General features: G+C 39.1%; 1 protein-coding gene across 8 annotated transcripts in view; it reads right to left on the reverse strand.

Moving 5' to 3' along the window:
• Positions 1–22,459, reverse strand: part of LOC105477242 (CCR4-NOT transcription complex subunit 6 like) — a 103,062-nt gene extending 80,603 nt beyond the window's left edge. For 2 of the 8 annotated variants that reach the window (XM_011733649.3, XM_071093537.1), the window contains exon 1: positions 22,118–22,459. Coding sequence is in view for 4 of the 8 variants with exons in the window: in XM_071093536.1 (XP_070949637.1) it covers positions 21,835–21,839 (5 nt within the window). In the remaining 4 variants the exon portion in view is untranslated. Of the gene's footprint in view, positions 1–3,721; positions 3,738–21,027; positions 21,267–21,763; positions 21,972–22,117 lie in introns of those variants that run through there. The other 6 variants (XM_071093536.1, XM_011733648.3, XM_071093535.1 and 3 more) reach the window with 6 other exon arrangements.
• Between the last annotated feature and the right edge of the window lie 243 nt (positions 22,460–22,702).

The following is a 22,702-nucleotide window of genomic DNA, read 5'->3' on the forward strand; positions in this document are numbered from 1 at the left end:
TAATCTTCTACCCATAACATTGTGAAGAAGGAAACAGAAATTCATGTGGTAACTGCAGTTTTAGGCAGCCACTGAGGGTCTTGGAATATATATCCCCCACAAATAAGGGTGGGACGGCTCTGCTCAACATGGATCACAGAGCCAAAATTATAAAATATCTAGAAGAAAACACAGAAGAAAACCTTGGTGACTATGACTTTGGCAAGGATTTCTTCAACACCAAAACAAAAGCATGATCTATAAAACAAAAAAATGATAAGTCAGACTTCATCAAAATCAAGAACTTTTGCTCTTTGAAAAACATTATTAAGAAAATAGGCTAGGCATAATGGCTCCTGTCTGTAATCCCAATACTTTGGGAGGCCAAGGAAGGAGGAGCACTGGAGACCAGGAGTTCAAGACCAGCCTGGGCAAATACAGCCAGACCCCATCTTCACAAAACTAATACAAAATCAGCCAGGTGCCTACAGGCCTAGCTACTCAGGAGGCTGAGGCAGGAGGACTGCTTGAGCCCAGAGGCTGCAGTGAGCTATGATCATCCATTGCACTCCAGCCTTGGCAACAGATTGAAATCTTGTCTCTAAAATATATAAACGATTTTTTTTAAAAAAGAAAATAACCCACACACTGGGAAAAAATATTTACAAATCATGTATATGATAAAGAATGTATGTCCAACATAAAGAACTGTCAAAATTCAGCAATAAAAAAATTTCTAATGGGCAAAGCATTTTAATAGACACTTCAAAGAAGATATATTGATGGTTAAAAAGTACGTAAGATGCTTTACTCATTAGAGAAGTGAAAATTAAACCACAATGAGATTCTACTCTACACTTTGGCCTATTAGAATGGCTACGTTTTTTAAAAATCGAGCAAGAAAACAACCGAAACTTTCACACACTACAGATGAGAATGCAAAATTCTCCAACTTTCGGGAAAAGTTTGAAGGTTTCTTAAAAAGGTAAACAGGCCAGGCACAGTGGCTCACACGTATAATCCCAACACTTTGGGAGGCCGAGGTGGGAGGACTGCTTGAGTCAGGAGTTCAGCATGAGCCTGGGCAACATAGTAAGACCCCATTTCAATTTAAAAAAAAAAAAGCCAGGCATGGTGGTGTGCACCTGTGATTCCAGCTACTAAGGCAGCCAAGGTAGAAGGATTGCTTGAGCCTGGGAGGTCAAGGCTACAATGTGCCATGATCACACAACTGCACTGCAGCCTGAGTGAAGGAGCAAGACCCTATCTCAAAAAAAGAAAAAAGTTAAATATGCAGCTACCGGCCGGGCGCGGTGGCTCAAGCCTGTAATCCCAGCACTTTGGGAGGCCAAGATGGGCGGATCACGAGGTCAGGAGATCGAGACCATCCTGGCTGACACGATGAAACCCCGTCTCTACTAAAAAATACAAAAAACTAGCCAGGCGAGGTGGCGGGCGCCTGTAGTCCCAGCTACTCGGGAGGCTGAGGCAGGAGAATGGCGTGAACCCAGGAGGCGGAGCTTGCAGTGAGCTGATATCCGGCCACTGCACTCCAGCCTGGGCGACAGAGCGAGACTCCGTCTCAAAAAAAAAAAAAAAAAAAAAAAATGCAGCTACCATATGATCCAGGCATTCCACTCCTAGGTATTTACCCAAGAAAAATGAAAACATTTGTTCACCCAAAGATTCAACTGAACTCAAATATTCTTATAGCTTTACTTATAATAGCCCCAAGCTGGAAATTGTTAAACAGGCCAAGCACAGTGGCTCATGACTGTAATCCCAACACTTTGGGAGGACAAGGTGAGAGGATTATTTCAGGCCAGTAGTTCAAGACCAGCCTGGGCAACACATCAAGTTCCTGTCTCTACAAAAAAACAAAGTTTGCTGGGCACGGTGGCATGCACCTGTAGTCCTAGCTACTCAGGAAGATCACTTGAGCCCAGGAGGTTGAGGCTGCAGTGAGCCATGCTCATGCCACTGTACTCCAGCCTAGGCTAGTATAAACAAGGTCAAAAGTAGTATGTTCAGGACGGGTGTGTTAGCTCACACCTGTAATCCCAGCACTTTCGGAGACCGAGGCAGGTGGATCACCTGAGGTCAAGAGTTCAAGACCAGCCTTGCCAACATGGTGAAACTCTGTCTCTACTAAAAATACAGAAAGTAGCTGGGCATGGTGGTGGGCGCCTGTAATCCCGGTTACTCAGAAGGTGAGATAGGACAGGAGAGTTGCCTGAACTCAGGAGGCAGAGGTTGCAGTGAGCTGAGATCGTGCCACTGCACTGCAGCCTGGGTGAGGGGAGTGAAACTACGTATTTAAAAAAAAAAAAAAAAAAAAAAAGGAACACATTCAGACCCAAACTAAGATGTTGCAAGGGTACCTGTATAAAAGGATCACATATCATCTATTTTAAACCAAGTGTATGAGAGATCTTTCATTCCAAGTAACAAATCCTCTAGAAAAAGTAGATTTAGTCAATGCTTTAATGTGAAAAAAACTTAAGTAACATTCTAACACTTCATATAAAATCCTTCATCTTTTTCCCTTTCCTATCTTCCAATTTCGGGCTCTGCCTCTCTGGTGGTATATGGCAAATCCAAGAATTGAGTATTTTTTCACAAATGTAATATGTTTGTTTATATAAACAATCACCTGTATATAAACTAAGAATGTTGTACTCCATCAAAAAAAAAAAAAAAAAACTAATTCTAGAAATTGGTTTTAATTACTAGAAAACTGAACTTGATAGTATCAAAAACTGAACTAATGAATCCTTTTCATAAAGCTAATTACTTTAGCTTTTCTATTTCTTCAGGAAAATATTTTAAATTAAGTCTTATACAAAGGCAGGTGTTATGGCTCACACCTATAATTCCAGCACTTTGGGAGGCCAAGGTGGGAGGACTGCTTGAGCCCAAGCGTTCAAGGCCAGCCTGGGTAACACAGTGAGACCCTACCTCTACCCCCCAAAAATTTTTTTGTTTTTAAACTAGCCAGGCACAGTAGCATGTGACTGTGAGTGACCACTAGCTTCTTGGGAGGCTTAGGTAGGAGGATTACTTGAGCCCAGGAGGTCAATGAGCTTATAATCATGCCACTGCACTCCGGCTTGAGCAACAAGGCAAGACCCTGTCTCTTTAAAAAAAAAAAAAAAAAAAAGTCTTGTATACAAAGTTTTGAACAATATGAAAGTCTGAGAATAGATGTAACAGCCATCCCATACTTTTCATCTGAACCAAATTATACAATATTTTAATGTCAGATAAATATAAAAGATGCATAAAGACGTGTTAAAACTAGTATGACTATCCTGAGAACCAGGGTTTAGAATGTGTATAAGCCATATCTAAAATCTACAAGTCTCCATTAAAAACAGTAGAGTAAGACAGAAAAATCTTAGTAACCCAACTGTCTGAGATAAAACTTGATAAAATATAAAGAAAAGCTCCATCCAGGAAAGGGTTCCAAGGTACCAACATCTTAATTACAGAAGGATTTAAAAGAAAGGTAAGGCCAATGCTGACTCACATTGATCCAAAACAACTAGCATTAAACAAAGAGCTAACCCTTAACTTTTTGGCATGAATAAAATGCCTACAAAAGTATCCACTCTACTCATACAAATGACCGCCAAGAAGGTGGTGCTTTGTATTGAGCGAAAAGGTTAGAAGGGAAGGGGTGTCAACTTTAAAATAGCTCCGAAAATAGTTGATTAGAAGGATAAAGAACAAGAGAATTTACAATGGCTTTGAGTCAAGCTTGGTTCCAGGAAAAGGATACTCTGACCCTATGTGAAAGCAAAAACCAGCCACTGAAAAATATAGACACCCAGATTTTGCCAGCAGAAGGAAGAGTATTGTTCATTTCCCACGAAGGTAGCAGAGCCTTTAACTTCAATTCCTAGGTTTTCTTGGCAAAAAGATACTCTGCTAAAGCAACAAAGCAAACTAAATATAATGCTCTTCACAATTTCAATCCTGCACTCAAAACGCCAGCTTCACAAACTCATCAAAGGTCACAGAGGAGCTAATTTCCTGTTTTGTTACTTAAAACTCATTACCTTCCTCCTGAGCTAACCAATATGGAATAATTTCCTTCTTCTTGTTTTGAAGCTGACAAAATAATGACAGTATACATACAACATACTAAAAAAATTTTTTAGATAGTTACTAAGAGTCAAGGAAGAGAATTTGGTATCATTTTCCGAAACCAAATTGCAGAGAATCCATGTCTAATATTACTCCACTTGAGGAGGATTTATTTTTCTTAACAAATCTTAAAACCTTTATTTCGAAGTTATTTTATCAGAAGACAAAAGGTGGGGGGGGGGGGAATGTAACATTTTATGAATATTTATCAAAAACCCAGGATAAGTCATGCACCTTGCATGTGCCTGTAGTCCTGGCTACTCAGAGGCTTGGGCAGGAGGACTGCTTGAAGTCAGGAGCCCAAGGCTATAGTGAACTATGGTTGCATCTGCGAATAGCCACTGTATTCCAGCCTGGGCAATATAGCAAAAACTATGTCCCCCTACCCTAAAATCCTTATAGTTCACGAAACAAGATGACAAAAATGTAAACAATGACTACCATATTGTAAACATTTATGTCCCATTTCTTTCTAAAATGTATTTAAACTTGCTTTCCACAAAAGAAATATAACACTATTTACGCATAATTTCAATTTAGTGAAGAATATGTGTAAATTCCATTAAAGTCCATTATAAACCTACTAAGAAGATTCCAATGGAGCTAAATCATCTGTTCTAAAACAGATGATTGTGAGGTGTGTTACAAATACAGTAATTTGTAACTATTAATAGCAAAAATTACCTAAATTTATGTACAACTTATACATACAATATAAATATACTGTATGTCAGCATTGATTCTCTATCCTCTTACCAGTATTCCAACAAGAAGAAAAGAGTAGAGTTACAACTATTTCTCCCAAATATTACAAATCATGACGGATACATGTTGCATATGCACATATCCTTCATGTATGTTATATAGGTTTTAGTCTTCTTTGTATTAAAATATGCCTCTTATGCTACTAAAATATGTTTTCATTAAACATAAATGACTTCCTAATTACTAAATGAATTTTCAATCTCCTTTTCAACCAGCACTCATCCCACATGGTTTCTCTGGCTTCGAAAACTAAGGACATTATTTCTTGAAACTTTCCCCTCCCTTATCTTCTGGACCAGATTTTAACTAGACTGATAGAGTTTACGAATGAGAGAGAAAAGAAAAAATGCACTGAACACCCCGTATGTGCCCAGATGGTATGCTAGAGAATTTGAATTACTGCATTTAACTTCACCAAAAGTATAGACCCTAACTATCAACTATCATTTTACAGATGAGGAAGCTGAGATACAGAGAAGTTGTGCAGACATCTAACATCTCACAGCTAGTAAGTGGCTAGACAGGAATTTTAACATAGTTAAGACCAAATACAAAATCCAAGCTTCTACAAAATCACGCCAAATTTCAGACATTCCCAGAAGAAAATGTGGAGAAAATATTTTATAATCTTTGGGTGCAGAAAACTTATTCTAAGCAAGGCAAAGGCCTTTTATAAGGAATGATAAACAGTATTTTAAAACTTTAATGTCTGTAAGGCAAAGAGCAAAGTCATAAACAAAATCAAAATATAAACAACAAACTGGAACAAAGTCTCTGCAATATTGATAATGAGCAATAAGGTAATGTTTCTAAAATGTAAATAGCTATTAACAAAGCAATAAGAAAAAAATACAGACACCCAATAGAAAAATTTAGGGTAAAGGTCATGATCAGGCAAATCACAAAAGAATGCATGGCCAAAAAAAAAAAAATTACCTCCACTATAATTAACACATTCCAAAATTTAAAATATGTATGACTTTTTGTTATCAAAATGACAAAAATTAATAATGTATGAGTTTGGGAAAATAAGCATACATTACACAATTGTTGGAAGTAAAATTTTATAAAACATTTCTAAAGGGCAATCTGACAAGATGTATCAAATCTTAAATGTGTAATTACTCTGATCCAGCAATTTCTTTCCTAAAAATTTGCACTTTAAAAAAGTGTGCAAAGGTGTTTATACAAGTTTTTTCACTACATTAGTAATGATAACCCTCAAAAATACAGAAATAAATTGTCAATCAACAGGGGATTGAATAATAGGACATCAATAAAATGAATTACAATGAAGCCGTTAAAAAGCATGAGGTAGGGCCAGGTGCGGTTGCTCATGCCTATAATCTCATCACTTTGGGAGGCTGAGGCAGGCGGATCATCTGAGGTTGGGAGTTCAAGACCAGCCTGACCAACATGGAGAAATCCCAAATCCACTAAAAATACAAAATTAGCCGGGAGTGGTGGCACACGCCTGTAATCCCAGCTACTCAGGAGGCTGAGGCAGGAGAAACGCTTGAATCCAGGAGGCCAGGCTGCAGTGAGCCAAGATAGCGCCATTGCACTCTAGCTTGTCAACAAGAGCGACACTCCATTTCAAAAAAAAAAAAAAAAAACACGAGGTGTGGAAATGTAAAATGGCACTGCTGCTTTGGAAAAGCCTGTCAATTCCTCAAAAAGTTAAAACACAGAAATACATATGACCCAGCAATTCCACTTCTAGGTATACACCCAAGAGAAATGAAAACATACATCTTCACAAAACCATATACATGAATTATTTATAATAATTATGTATAATAATATATTGCTCACTCATAAAAAGGAATGAAATATTGGCCGGGCACAGTGGCTTATGCCTGTAATCTCAGCACTTTGGCCAGCACTTAAGGAGGCCGAAGTAGGCAGATCACCTGAAGTCAGGAGTTCGAGACCAGCCTGGCCAACATGGTGAAACCCCGTCTCTACTAAAAATACAAAAAATGAGCCAGGCACGGTGGCGGCTCCTGTAATCCCAGCTACTCGGGAGGCTGAGGCAGGAGAATTGCTTGACCTGGGAGGCAGAGGTTGTAGTGAACCGATATAGCGCGCCACTGCACTCCAGCCTGGGTGATGCAGCAAGACCCCATCTCAAAAAAAAAAAAGGAATGAAATACTGTTACATGCTACAACATGAATTAATCTTGAAAATATTATGCTAAGTGAAAAAAGCAGACACAGTCACATATTATATGATTCTACTTATATTAAATGTCTAGAAGAAGCAAATCCATAGAGACAGAAAGTAGAGTAGAAATTGTCAATGGATGGGGGAACTGGAACTAACTGATATTAAATATGAGGTTTCTTTTGTGGGTGATGGAAACCATCTGGAATTTGCCAGTAGTGGTGGTTCGCAACACAGTGAATGCACTAAAATCACTGAAATATACACTTTAAAATGGTGAATATTTGTGTTATATAATACATATCTCAATTTTTATCCAATGTTTTAAAGCATGAGGTGTATTTATTAATGAAAAAAGATATTTTCAAATAAAAAAGCAAATTAAAAACAGTATACACAATATGAATCTATTTCAGTTATGTTTTTGTAGTTATGGAAGTATACATTGACCAAAAACAGATAACAGTACTACTGCTTAGCCTTGAACAACATGGGTTTGAACTGCACAGGTTCACTCATGTGAGGATTTTTTTTAACCAACCACAGATGGAAAATATAGCACTCATGAGATGAGAAACCCATGTACACAGAGGGCCAATTTTTCATACACATGGCAGGACCTGAGTATGTATGCATGGATTTAGGCATACACAGGGTCATGAAACCAATCCTCTCTATACCAATAGACTACTGTATATATCATACTACTAACAAGCTTGATCACCATGAAGCAGGATAACCAGAAAATTATGCGTTTTATTATCATTTGAATTTTTTTTTCAAAGAACACATATTACTTCCCAAAACAGACATGATGCAATAAAAATACTACCATCTGCAAAGAAAACTACATTACTATGACAAAAATACATAGAAGAGGGTAAAACAGGAGACAATACAAGCAAAGATAATAAACTTGGGTTCCATAAATCTCAGGAAACCTGCGAATTTATATAGAAAAAAATTACATCGCCATTTTCACTAATCTCTAAAATTTTCATGCAAACCTAAATAATCTACCATAATAGTATTAGCAGTACCTGTGATTTTTGTCACTAACAGAAGTACATTTTCATTTCATATTATAGTTGTTACAGAAATCTCAAAATATATGTACCAATACTCCAAAATTATGGTAGTTATTAGACTCATTGCAAGATGTTACCTAACAGTATTAATAGAGAAGTATATATATTACTATATCATATTTTGGTATTTCAATATAACAAGTTCCTTTTAAGTCCTATTTATTTTATTTCACTCATTTAAAATTATTATTCTACAATGGATTCACTGCCTTCTTCAGACTGAAAAAAGGTCCACAGCACCAAAGATTAAGAATCCATGCATTAGCGGCAGGAAGGGAAACCAATCATGAGGATATTCTAATCATTCAAGCATAAAGTAAGCAGAGCCCAAATTCATGCAACAATAGAAATCACTCCAATAGAATTCACAGCAATCTATTTAACACAAAATACACAATTTTCTTCCTTGACCTGCCTCTTCAGTTTTTCTTATTCATCTCTGACTTCCTCATAGTCAATCATTAAGTAGATCTATTTCTTGACTTATCACTTTATATTTTAACTTTTTTTAAAAAGGCCTATTTCTTTCCAGTCCCATCTCCTCAGCTGATTGTGAATACCTCAATTAGATTAATCTTCTTAAAAAATTAACTTCAGGTCGGGCACAGTGGCTCACGCCTATAATCCCAGCACTTTGGGAGGCCAAGGAGGGCGGGATCAACTGAGGTCTGGAGTTCGAGATCAGCCTGACCAACATGGAGACACCCCATCTCTACTAAAAATACAAAATTAGCTGGGCATGGTGGTGCATGCCTGTAATCCCAGGTACTCGGAAGGCTGAGGCAGGAGAATCACTTGAACGCGGGAGGCGGAGGTTGCAGGGAACCGAGATCGCGCCATTGCACTCCAGCCTAGGCAACAAGAGCAAAACTCCATCTCAAAAAAAAAACAAAAAAATTAATTTCAAACTGCCACCAACCTGCTCAAAATCATTCCATGGCTCCCAATGTCTTTAATAGTAGTACTGATAATTATCATATTCTAGAGCTACATCTTGCAGTATCTATTAATCAAAACAATTGCGTAGGTAAATGAATGTTCTACAAAACATCTAAAACAGTATTACAACATACAATTTGTGCATTAAGAGAACCGAGGTTACGGATTTAAAAACCACCTGCGCTCTAGAGTTGAAATCTTTGTATCAATGACTCCAGAACAAAATTAAAATTCCTTACCAAGATATTCAAGCCCTCCACAATCATGCTCCAATTTGCCTTATTAATCTCATGTTTCCACTCAAGCCCTAGAAGTTAACCAGAAATTTGCTTACTTTCCCACTCACCACCACCCTTGAACCTGGACTCATTTTTCTGAAACTATAGATCTGTTGATATGATTTCCATGTCTGTAATGCCATTTAATTACTCATTCATTTAATAAACATTTTCCAATTCCCTACTATATGCCAAACTCTGTATTAAGCCCCTACTATGTATCAAACACTTGAGCTACAAAGGTGAGGCATATATCATCTGTGCCCTTAAAAATCTCACAATCTTTTGTATTTTCAGTAGAGATGGGATTTCACCATATTGGCCAGGATGGTCTCCATCTTCTGACCTGGTGATCCACCCGCCTCGGTTAACTGGGCGTGGTGGTGCGTGCCTGCAATCCCAGCTACTCCCGAGGCTGAAGCAAAAGAATCGCTTGAACCAGGGAGTCAGAGGTTGCAGTGAGCTGAGATCACGCCACTGCACTCCAGCATGGTGACAGAGCAAGACTCCATCTCAAAAAAAAAAAAAAAAATCCTACAATCTAAGGCTACAGGGGGAGGATCTGTTGAGCTCAGGAATGCAAGGCCAGCCTGGGCAACATAGCCAGATCTCCATCTCTTAAAAAAAAAAAACTCACAGTCTAATGCAAAACAGAGACATAAACCCAAGTCAAACACAAGGCAATGTAGTAAGTGTTATCAATGAAGAATGCACAGAATGCTAGAAGAGCACAGAAAAAGTTCATAAAGCAGGACTGGAAGTACCAAGTGAGGTTTCCCAGAGTAGACAGTACCAGAGGTAGATTATTAAATAAATCAATGAGGTGATAAAGTTTATAAGGTATTGTAGGCATATATAAAGCACAGACCAGGCTGTAAGTCACTCACTACAGCTAGGCTAGGGAATATGTGAGAGAGAGGAGTAACAAATACAAAAACTAGAAAAGTAAGCAAAGACAAGATCATCATGGCCCTTACATATAATGCTAAGAAATCTCCATCTTATTTAAAAGTAACAGGATGCAGCAAGATATCCTAGAGAGTACACAAGTTTAGATATTCCAGTGGCCTTAATCTATCACTTACTTGACCTTCATCAAATCTGCCTCTCTAAGCTTCAATTTCCTCAACTGTAAAGTAGAAATTAATAATATCAACTTTACCAGAATTGTTACAAAAAGAAATGAGTTCACATAAATCTCCTTGCATAGGGGTCAGTCAATAAACTGCATCCAGACTGATTTGGCAGCAAAGAATGGCTTTTACATTCTTAAAGGATTGTTAAAAAAGAATTACAACAACAAAAATTAAAGGATTGTTAAAAAACAAAAAATTACAGCAAAAAAGAATATGCAACAGAGATCTTACATGACCCAAAAAGCCAAAATATTTACATCTGTCCCTTCACAGAAAAAAGCTTGCTAGGCCTGGCGTGGTGGCTCATGTCTATAATCCCAAAACTTTGGGAGGCTGAGGCGGGATCATTTGAGGTCAGGAGTTCGAGACCAGCCTGGCCAACATGGTGAAACCCCATCTCCAGTAAAAATACAAAAATTAGTGAGGTGTGGTGTGGTGGTGTGCACCTGCCACCTCAGCTTCTCAGGAGGCTGAGGCAGGAGAATTGCTTGAACCTGGGAGGCAGAGGTTGCAGCGAGCTGAGATCATGCCACTGCACCCCAGCCTGGGTGAGAGTGGGACTCTACCATTTAAAAAAAAAAAAAAAAAAAAAAGAGGAAGGAAAGAGAAGACAAAAGAGAAAAGAAGAGAAGCTTGTTGTCTCCTATCCTAGCCCCATAGTAGGTAACCAGAAAACACTAACTATTATTAGTAAAGGATTACAAGTAGAGAATGTAAGCAATGTGGGATGAATTTTACAAGGATTTCCCTGGTGACAATGTATATAAAGGAAAAGATGTTAAATGAGATATAATGGAAGTTGTAGACTAGCAAGGAAGATACTGCAGTAGTCTACTAATTTTTTCTCTGCCTTTCTTCTCATCATAAAGGCAAGAGCAACATTTATCTCCTCTCTTACTTATGCCTGTAGTTTAAAATCCATATGTACTCTATATGTCATAGCACTTAATATTAGTTACTTAGCATATTCTGCCTTCACTTGTTTACTAGATCCAAACTTAAACGTCCTATAAGTGTAAGCATTATACTATAAGAGTGTTTTAAATTCAAATAGATCTGGTTGTAATCTTGGGCATGTTAATTAACTTCTTTCCTAATAGGAAACAGTAATAGTGTAGGTGTATTGATTTTTAGTTTGGTTTTTTACTACAGATGTGCCAGGTAGTGTCCTAAATACTTTACAGTACATCATTTAATCCTCATAAAACTCTACAAGATAAGGAATATTATCGCCCTATGACAGATGAGAAAACTGAAGCATGGAGAGGTTAAATGAGTTTCTGTAGAGCTAGAAAGTGGATGATTCAAGGCTCACTTTCTTAACCAGCTTTAGAATGAGAATCATACTGCCTCTCTCATAGGATTTTCAAGAAGAATAATTTAGATTACACATTTAAAGGGAAGGAGGGGAGTGGCTTTTCACATTCCTTGGTACTCAGTAGTCAAATAAATATTAGTTTCATTCCCTGGTAGAAAGATTATTCTGCATTTCTTTTTATTCCCCAGAACCCTGAATACAATAGTCTATAACAAATAGAAGCTTAATAAATATTAATTAACAGGTTATACTTTTGGTGATTCAAATTCTTACAGTGTTTCAAGGCTACCATTCTGTATATAACTCACATTATGTTGTTCCACAAAATTATATGTAGATATTACAGAAGATTGTACTAAATATGAACCTATAGAAGAACATATCCTGTAAGTAATTTCTGGGTTTTGCTTTGTTAAATATAATAAACATTATGATCAGAAAGCAATGGATATGAGATTCCAACAAAGTCTTTGTATAGAGAGACATTAAAGTTGGGATATACTAAATTTAGTTCTATTCTTTTAGCAGTATTTGTAGCTGGTATTATATAACTCTAATTTATGTTACTCATTTCGGAAATCTATTTAAGTAATATGGGAAAGAGAAAAATAGAGTTTAAACTTTAAGATTAGAGAGGGAGGTTCTCTCTGCAAAAGATGACTATAAGGAACATAAAGTGTTTTAATCTCTATTTTGTGTCACCAATTTCAATTGTTAATAAATGAAAACAATATTTGAAAGCCCCAAATTACCAGGCATCTATTCAGTACAAATAATGAGTTTCTCATAGAGCAAAACAAACTACTTATTTTTTTAAAAATAATTATAAATTTTATCTGTATCAAAATTTTAAAGTGGACTAAAAAGAATTAATGAAAAAATCCTGCTACAAAAAAAAATACAAAATAAAAATTCTATTACCACTTTCCAATTTCACCTGTTAACAGGAATATTCTTAGCTAAACTCAAAGTTAACTTCTCAGAGCTATACATGAAAGACAAAAATAAAAATTTTTAAAAATATTTATCTAATCAGAAAATGGCTGCATGGGAACACAATTAAAATTTCAAAAAGTAAACAAAGGGTAATCACCACATCAAAGGGAAACACAACTTTACCTTACTAAGCAAAGTTTCCTATGAAATTTGTTAAATTAGAAAATTAAAAAGAAAACTTATAAAAACAAAGCCATTGATGCTGAAATGTTTAGGGTGGGAGAATGTCAGCTGACAGTTAGATTCAAAGTACATTAAACTAAACATAAAATTTTTTATTAACCATAGCCCCAATATGGCAAATGTTTGCTTACTTTTTAAATTTTTTAAATTGGCATTTAATTGTATATATGTACGGGGTACACAGTGATGTTTCCATACATACAATGTGTAGCAATCAGATCAAGGCAATTAGCATATCCATTGTCTCAAACACTTATCATTTCTTTGCATTTGGAACATTCAGTATTTTCCTTCTGGCTATTTGAAACTACATAATAATATTGTTAACTATAGTCATCCTACAGTGCTACAGAACACCAGAACTTACTCCCCCATCTAGCTATAATTTTGTGCTCTTTAACAATCTCTCTCCCTAGCCCTCTTCCCCCTACCCTTCCCAGCCTCTAGAATCCTCTTTTCTACTTTTTACTTCCATGAGATTGACTTTTCTTGGCTTCCACCTAGAAGTGAGAATACGTGGTGTTTTTACCTTTCTGTTCCTGGCTTATTCCACTTAACACAGTGTCCTTTAGTTCCATCCAAGTTGCCAAGAATGACAGGATTTCATTCTTTTTGAAGATGGATTTCATTCTTTATGGCTAAAGAATTCCATTGTGTTCACTTCTTTTTAAGTCCATGGCTGGCACTTCATTTATGATTTAGTATCTCCTCTGATGCCCTCCAAACCTAGCTATCAAGCTACTCAGTAAGAAATTCTCCACATGCTTTTTAGTATTTTTCAAAAGAAATGATACTTTCCACTGCTCAAAAAATCTTAATTATTCAGATCAGTAAAAGATTAAGTCATCTCCAAATGTGCATGTGTACTGCTATGAAGATGATTAAAGATCAAGAAAGGGCCGGGCGCGGTGGCTCACGCCTGTAATCCCAGCACTTTGGGAGGATGAGGCGGGCAGATCACAAGGTCAGGAGTTCAAGACCAGCCTGGCCAACATAGTGAAACCCCGTCTCTACTAAAAATACAAAAATTAGCCTGTAGTCCCAGCTTCTCAGGAGACTGAGGCAGGAGAATCACTTGAACCTGGGAGGCAGAGATTGCAGTGGGCTGAGATCAGGCCACTGCGCTCCAGCCTGGGCGACAGAGTAATACTCCGTCTCAAAAAAACAAAAACAAAAACAAGAAAGGAATGGGGCAGAAAGGGACAGGGAAAAGGAGGAAAAGCCAGCCCCTCTTCCTCCAGCAAGTTAAGCATTATTATCTGCCCCTTATTACCTGACATAGCATCTTTACTTTTCTAATCCACATTTCACACTTCCCTCAAAACTCAATCCTAACACTCTCTCACAAACACACACACGCACACAAACACTCAACAATCTAGGAAATGAACTTTCTCAACCTGATAAAGGCTATTCATGAAAAATTTATAGCTCACTACTTTCTGCACACTGCCTGCCTATGGGCTAGCCCTTCTCCACAAGGAGCAGTTTAAAAAACAAACAAACAAAAAACACCACACAGCTAACATCATACTTAAGAAGATGGAATGTTTTCTCCCTAAGATTGGGAGCAAGACAAGGATTTGTTGCAAGTCAAGTGACTTCTCTTGATGTTTCTTTTCAATTATGTTCTGCAGGTTCTATCCGGGGCAATGAAGCAAGAGAAAAAACTAAAATGCATCCATATTGGAAAAGCAGAATTGAAACATCATTTGTTTGAAGGTGACATGATATTCATATGTAGAAAATCATATGGAATCCACTTAAAAACTATTAAAACTGGCCGGGTGCACTGGCTCACACCTGCAATCCCAGCACTTTGGGAGGCCAAGGCTGGTGGATCACGAGGTCAGCAGTTCAAGACCAGCCTGGCCAAGACAGTGAAACCCCATCTCTACTAAAAATACAAAAATTAGCCAGGCATGGTGGTGGGTGCCTGTAATCCCAGCTGCTCGGGAGGCTGAGGCAAGAGAATCACTTGAACCCGGGAGGCAGAGGTTTCAGTGAGCCAAGAACACGCCATTGCACTCCAGCCTGGGTGACAGAGTGAGACTCCGTCTCAAACAAACAAACAAACAAACAAACAAAAACTATTGAAACTAAGAAATTCAGCAAGGTTGCAGGATATGAGATCAACAAACATAAATCAAGTGTATTTTTATACACTTGCCATGCAAAAAACCCCCAATTTTTTTTAAATTCCATTTACAATATCTGGAAGAATAAAATATTTGGGAAGAAATGCAGCGACAGAAGTATGAAACTTATATTCTGATAACTATGAAACACTGTTGACAAAGAAGATCTAAATAAATAGAAAAACATCCCATGTTCATGGACAGGAAGCCCTAATATTGAGATGGCAGTGGTCCCAAAATTGATGCACAGATTTAACACAATCTCCATCAAAATTCCAGCTGACTTCTTTGCAGAAACTGACAAGCTGATCCTATAATTGATATGGAAATACAAGAGGTTCAAATAGCAAAACAATCTTGAAAAAGAAAAAAAGAGTTTTTCTTTTTTTCTTCTCAAAAGGAAAAAGTTTGAGAGGTTTGAGGAATCAGAACTCTCAATTACAAAGCTGCAATAGTCGAGACCATATTAGTGTAAGGATAAACATATAAATCAATGAAATAGAATTAAAAGTCCAGAAATAAATTCTCTCACAGTTAGTTAATTTTGGACAGGGGTGATGACACAATTCAATGGAGAAAGAATAATCTTTTCAATAAATGGTACTGGGGCAACTGAGTATCCACATGCAAAGAAATATTAGACCTCTATAACAGATCATGTACAGAAATTAATTCAAAATGGATCAAAGTCTAAATGTAAGAGTTAAGACTATAAAACTCTCAGGACAAAACACAGAAGTAAATCTCTGTGGCCTTAGATTAGGCAATGATTTCTTAGATATGACACCAAAAGCTCAGCAAAATAATAATAATTTCACTTCATCAAGCTGAAAACGTTTGTGCCTCAAACGACACCATCAGGAAAATGAAAAGACAACTCACAAAATGGAGGAAAATACTTGCAAATCATATATAAGGGACACATCTAGAGTATATAAGACTCTTACAACTCAGTAATTTAAAAAAAAAACTCATTATAAAAATGGGCAAAGATTGAGTCTTTTCACACACTTCTCTCCAAAGAGGATATACAAACGGCCAATAGCACATAAAAAGCATCATTAGCCATCAGGGACATGCAAATCAAAACCAGGATCAAATCACACCCACTAGGAGAGCTATGATGAAAAAAGGAGATAATAACAATTGTTGGCACAAAGTGGATAAATTAGAGCTCTCATACACTGCTGGTGGAAACGTAAAATACTGCAACTGCTTTGGAAAACTGTCTACAAGTTCCTCAAAAGTTTAAACACAAAGTCGTATATGTTTCAGCAATTCCACTCTCAGGTACATATCCAAAATAATTCAAAACATACATACATACATAAGAACTTTTACATGAATGCTCACAGCGGCATGATTTATAATAGCCAAAAAGTGAATGTCCATCAGCTCATGAATAGATAAATGTGGTGTATTCTTACACTGACTTACTATTCACCCATTACAAGAATGAAGTACTTGCTATGACATGGATGAACCGTGAAAACATGGTAAGTGAAAGGTGCTTATCATAAAAGACCATATGTTAAGATTGCATTTGTACAAAGTGTCCAAAATTGGCCAAATCTATAGAGAAAGGAAGCAGTAATTGCCTAGAACTAGGGGCATAAGAGAATGAAGGGTGACTCTTGAAAGATACAAGATTTATATGTTAGGTAATGAAAATGTTCTAAAAGTAACTATAGTGATGGTTGCACAATTGTTAATATACTAAAAACTGTTGAGCTGTACACTTTAAATGCATTACTTCTAAGCTATCTAAATTATACCTCATAAAAGGTGCACAAAAGAAATCAACCATTTAAGTAATTCCTGACCCAACTGACATTCCATTTTATGTCTCAGAATGTCTATAGTTTATATCGTATTGACTTGCACTAGTTCATTTGTTTTGAAGTAACTAAATTATATGCTTTATCTCCTTTACTCACAAACTATAAGCCTTGCAAGAGTCTCTTCTACATCTTTCATACTTCTCTTTAGAATTGGGTACAATAATGGGTACAGAGTGGGTCCTCAGATTAGGTTTTCAATTTTCAAGATGCAAGATATTAGAGAAGTATTTACCACGGAGAAGTCAACCAGACTACTCCAAAATCTTCCTTTTAGGAAATAAAGAGATTATATATAACTCCCCAGAGATCCCTAACCAAACTGTTAGAATAAAAAATAAGTAAAAGTGACCCAGAGCTGAGGTTTCACATTGTAATAACCCTGGGCAATGATAGAATAAATTGTGATTCAATCAAAATTAAAGTTGTTCAGTGACAAAATACCATTTACTGTATTAGAGATCCAGTGTCAGTGCAGTTAGTAAAAGAAAGTTGTTGTATTTTCATCATGAAGCATGAGCACAAATTAATAATTAAGCCTCTGTTGTTTACTTGATGATTTTATTGTTCTTTCTGGGTTAAGGCTCACATGTATTAATTTTAATAACTTTAGAATTATAAAAACTGCAGCAACAAACAAGAGAATATGGTAAGGTCCACCTAAATGAGATTTCCCTCAAAGTAAAAGTAATAATCATCATCTATCCCAATAACGGAGGAAGAAAATTTAAAAAATGTGTTTCCTATGAAACTATACCCAGAAACTGAAATTCAGAATTTTGTCCTACTGATCTGAACTGATTTCAAAATACAGAGAGAAATAACTCAAACTGCCAGAACTCATTAAAGCACAATGACAATCAATAACTGGATAGTACAGGAGAGATCCACTAAAGGTTACAGGATCCAACTGTAATGCTCTCTGAAAAATGTATGTCTTTAAATAGCTACAGAAACTCACTTGTCATTTAAGCCCCTCAATGATGAGAGCTTCACCGTCCCACTCCTATGACTCTTCTTTCTCCTCTCCCCACCACTCTCCACTCACACACAATTTTACTCTTTTAAGATGGAAAGCAATTCTTAACTATCATAATTCACCTTTTGGATGTAATTTCATAAATATATGCTAACATCTACAATAACACCATGAAATGCCCCTTGTAGCAGAGATGGCCAAGCTTTCCACCAGCCAGGGACATTTCCCACTCCCCCTGCATTCAAATAAGACTCTGTGACAAATCTTGCCAATAAAATTTGGAGGAACGTTTGTCATTTAAGTCCGGAGTTTCTTAAGAAATGGTCTTCAGGTAATAAGGAGGACTTCAAGGCCCTAAGAAATGGTGGAGTCACAAGATGTAAGTTGTATGAGTTCCTAAACTACAACATAGAGGAAAGCCACAAGAAATCTGCTAACCAGGAACACCTGCACTGGAACTGTCATGAAAGCAAGTAAACTGTCATGAAAGCAAGTAAACATCTGCACTGAACTGTCATGAAAGCAAGTAAACTTCTCTGAAATTTTGGAATGTATTTATTACTCTAATTAGCATTACCCAAAGTAATACACACAGAAATTCCTAAGTATTCCAATTCTCCCTAAAGACATTAATAACAGATATTTTGGAAAGATTGCTTAAAAACCCATTTAAGTAACATTAAATTTTAAAATCTAAACAAGTTTCCACCTTGATTTTGTTGTAACATAATTCCTTTAGTTTAAATAGCCTTAGTACTTCCACTTCATATCCAAATATCTTTATAGTTCAATATCATCTGTTTTCATGATTACTACAGAGAAACGTTCTCACCAATTCTTCCAAATTAAAAAAAAATTATGAAGTCTTTGAAAATAATTAATAAAGTCCAATGAAAATTACTTTATCAAATACTAAATAAGAGCAAATTCATTTCTATTTCATTGTTTCTAAGGTATTAAAAAGTATCATTTAGAGTTTTAAGGTAAGAATTATTCCTTTAAATATAACCATATGGCAGAATATTCTGTTCAGTGTAAATACACACTCCACACACACTTCAAGAAAATCATATTTTGCATTCTAATAGTTGCCCCTAGTTATTTACAAAAATTCAAGCCCCTCAATGAGCGCTTCCCCCTCCCCATCCTGTGACTCTTACCTTCACAGAAATTTTTATATTAAAAAAATGCATAAAAGTTATACTGAATGTATTGAAATTTTAGTTTGAATCTTAGAAAATAAGATTTTTTACAGCTTATTATTTATTGATACAAATAAATTACGTAAGTCCTACTGGGAAACCTGGCATTTGTAAATAGGGCCATGACAAATTTAAACCAAACTCCCACATTTTCTTTGTCCTGTCTTTACTCAAAACAAAAAGAAAACAATATATTAACTTTTCTGTTATCTTTACCTTAAATTCCATACCTCTCCATGATATTATTTTTTCCACACAGCACAGTTAAAATTTAAGAACACATTTCCTACTCCAGACAAAATAATAAAAATGGAAAGTTATTGAAAGTTAAGTTGACACAGGATTTCACCTTACATTCAGAGAAATATTCTAAGAGGTTTTGTTTACCAAAATCAGTCAACATAAGCTAGCATTTTTCATAGTATTTAAACTTTGGGGATCTATATAAATTTTGGTTCCTTGATCCTTTTTAACGTTTAACTGTATTGAAACATATATGTGCTATATAGTGGTTGCAAATTTTTTACCAGGGCTACAAAACAAAAATCATAAAGAATAATGAAACTGAGAGATGGTCTATTTGAAAATATGAAAAAAATATTAAGTATAACTATTTTTATAAATGACTAGACTATTTTAATGACCTTTTTTATTATTAGAAAAATGACTTCTCATATACACGAAAGTCATTTATATATATATACCTTTTGTACATTGAAGGGTTCTGAAAGATTCCATTGTCTTTTTTATGTTATAGTTACTTAATATTGCTCTAAATAATTAATCATATTTGTGCTTGCAAAGGCTCTTCAATGCCCATAGTCAGGGCTGCAGGAGGCAGAACTAAAATTTAACTAAGCATCTACTATATGCCAAACATATGTTTTCTCATTCTATTCTCAAAACGACCTTACTATAAAGGTATTAGCTCTCCGTGACTGATAAAACTCTGGTTTATAGATACTAGATATGTTGCCTAAGGTCAAACAGCTAAGAAAAATCACACAGCTGGGATGCTAACTGAAGTCTGTAAAACAAGTCCTTTTCCCACTAACTGCGTGTGTTAAATTATTTTTCCAGTAGTGGTAATAGAGAACAGCTCTTCGCCCCTCCTTCTCTTCCCTCCACTTCCCCGTGAACAGCATACACTATTTCTTTGTGAGACCAGGTGCAAAGAGCAATCTCTGGCCATGACACAGAGTACGGCCTACAAGGATCGAATCTGTATTATGATTTTATCCATAGTAGGGTTCTAGCTAAATGATCTAACTACATACAAATGTAATGAGGTTGGAGTAGAAAAGCACATTAGCAAATAATTATCCAAATGCCATTTGTACTTGGCTCTGAAATGTACTGTACACCTACTGGCAGCAGGTTTATCTTTACAATTGAGTTTTGCTTAGGCTAGTCTCAAAATAGCTTTCCAGCAGCACATGCTGAGTAAACGACAGAGGCTGCTTGATCTAGTTTTTGGAGACTGAGGAAAACGTGTTTGTTGAGCCTATCTTCATTGACAAGATAACTAGAGGCAATACGGTAAAATGTAACACTGTGCTTCCAATGTGTACAAACGGCTCAGCTAAACTCCCTGAACACAATCCACCTAAACAGTGTAAGCTCAATAACCGGCCGAGTTAAGGAGGATGACAGCTCCAGTAACTTCCTCTTCCTCACCCAGCTCCTCAGCTCGGCGGCGCGTACACGCCTCTCCCCCTAGGAGGCAGGATAAAACAATTTCAAATGCACAAAATCCATCCAGTCCCACCAATACCACCGGCCAGGGAAGCCAGTTTCCCTTTCTTCCTCAACCCTTCCAAGAAAATGTTTGTCTAATTAAAAAAAAAAAGAAAGAAAAAAAAAAAAACTTACCAACGGCAAAGTATTTGCAACAAAAATCCAAAATATTTACTCAGTCCCTCCACACAGCCTTAGGGGAAGGATGAAAAGAAGGGAACACGACACCGCGGATTCCCAACTGTTCTGATTCACTTTCCCTCGGGTCCCACAGCCGGCCGGGCGAAGGCTTGCAGTTGGAACGCCAAAATAAGCCTTCGCCTCTCAGAAGACGCGGAGGCGGCCACGGCGACGGCAATCGGCGCGTCCCGCCTCCGACCCTCACCTGCCCAGGCCCGAAGCAGCGCCGTGGGCTCGCGCGGGCTCGGCGTCCCGGGAGGCGTCCAGGGAGGCGGGCGGGCGCCCAGGCGGTTAGGCCGCGCTGCAGGCCGGCGCGCTTCCTGCCGCGGCCGGGGAACGGCGGCGCGGCACCGACCCGCAGCTCTCCCAGCCCCGCTGCCGCGCGTGTGCCGCACTCACTCAGCCCTCCCCGGCCGGCCCCCGAGGAGCAGCTCTCACCTGCGAGGCTCGGGAGCCTCAGCCACAAAACAGGAGGGACACGCCACTCTGGGGTCCCGGCCCCGGGCCACCCCCGACACACACACACACACACACCCCGGAACCTTCGCCCGCCTCTGAAGAGACGCGGGTCAGCCCCGCCGCCCCCTCCAGTCACCCGACACACACCCACTCGCCGTGGGTCCTCGGGCCGCCCCCCCACCCGCCAAAGTCCCAACTCGCACACCCACACGCACATTTGTCCCTCTCCCACCTCATTTCCCCGGGGAAGCGCTCCTCTTCCCAACACTCTCGATCCTACTCGGAGGCACAAGAACACTCTACCTCATTCTCTTCCTCTGGCCCAGAAGAAGCAACAGCAGCCATTTCCCCGCGGCAGGGGAAACACACACACAAACACGCGCGCGCGCGCGCACCAGGCCCCCACAGATGCTTCCCCTCCAGAGCCGCGGCCGCAGACGCAAACACAAACACCCACGGCGGGCCTCGCTCCCGCCCGCCCCGAGGGGAAGCCGCGGCGGCAAACCGGGCCCAGACCTGGGACTCGCGGGCGGGCGCGCAGGGAACCCGGGCCCGGGGTCTCGGGGGGCCCGCGCCCCCTCCTCACCTGCATTCAGCGCGCCGGGGTCCGGGCGGCGGCGGCGGCGGCGGCGACGGGGCGGCTGGTGCTGGTGCTGCGGCGGCGGGGGAGGCGGCGGCGGCGGTGGCGGCGGGGCTGAGGGCAGCAAAGACATGCAGGCAGCCCGCCGGGGGGAGAGGCACCGGCCGGAGGGGATGCGGGGCGGGCGGGCCGGGCCGGGCCGCCTGACGAACGGCAGAGGCGGCGGCGCGGAGGGCGGCTGAAGGGAGCGAGAAGGAGACAGACCGGGGGGCGGGAAGGGGGACGAGGGCCGCGCCGCCGGGCTTCGAGGACAGTGACCCCAGGCGCGCAGGAGAGGCCCCGGGGCCGCGGCCGCCGGCGCGAAGGCCCCAGCCGAAGGAAGCTGCGCCCCCGCAGGGCCGGAGCCGCGGCTATTGCTCCGAGAGCCACGCAGAGCCTGGCCTTGGCCTTGGCCTCCTGGTGCTTGGGCTGCCGCCGCTGCGGGGGTTGCTGCTGCGCCGGGTGCTGCTGGGGCCGAGGTTGAACAGAGACGCCAGCTTTCGGTGCCTTCGCTTCCGCTCACACACTTTCACACCCCCGAGGGCCGGGGGA

Source organism: Macaca nemestrina, chromosome 3 (genome assembly GCF_043159975.1).
Source record: "Macaca nemestrina isolate mMacNem1 chromosome 3, mMacNem.hap1, whole genome shotgun sequence".
NCBI lineage: Eukaryota > Metazoa > Chordata > Mammalia > Primates > Cercopithecidae > Macaca > Macaca nemestrina.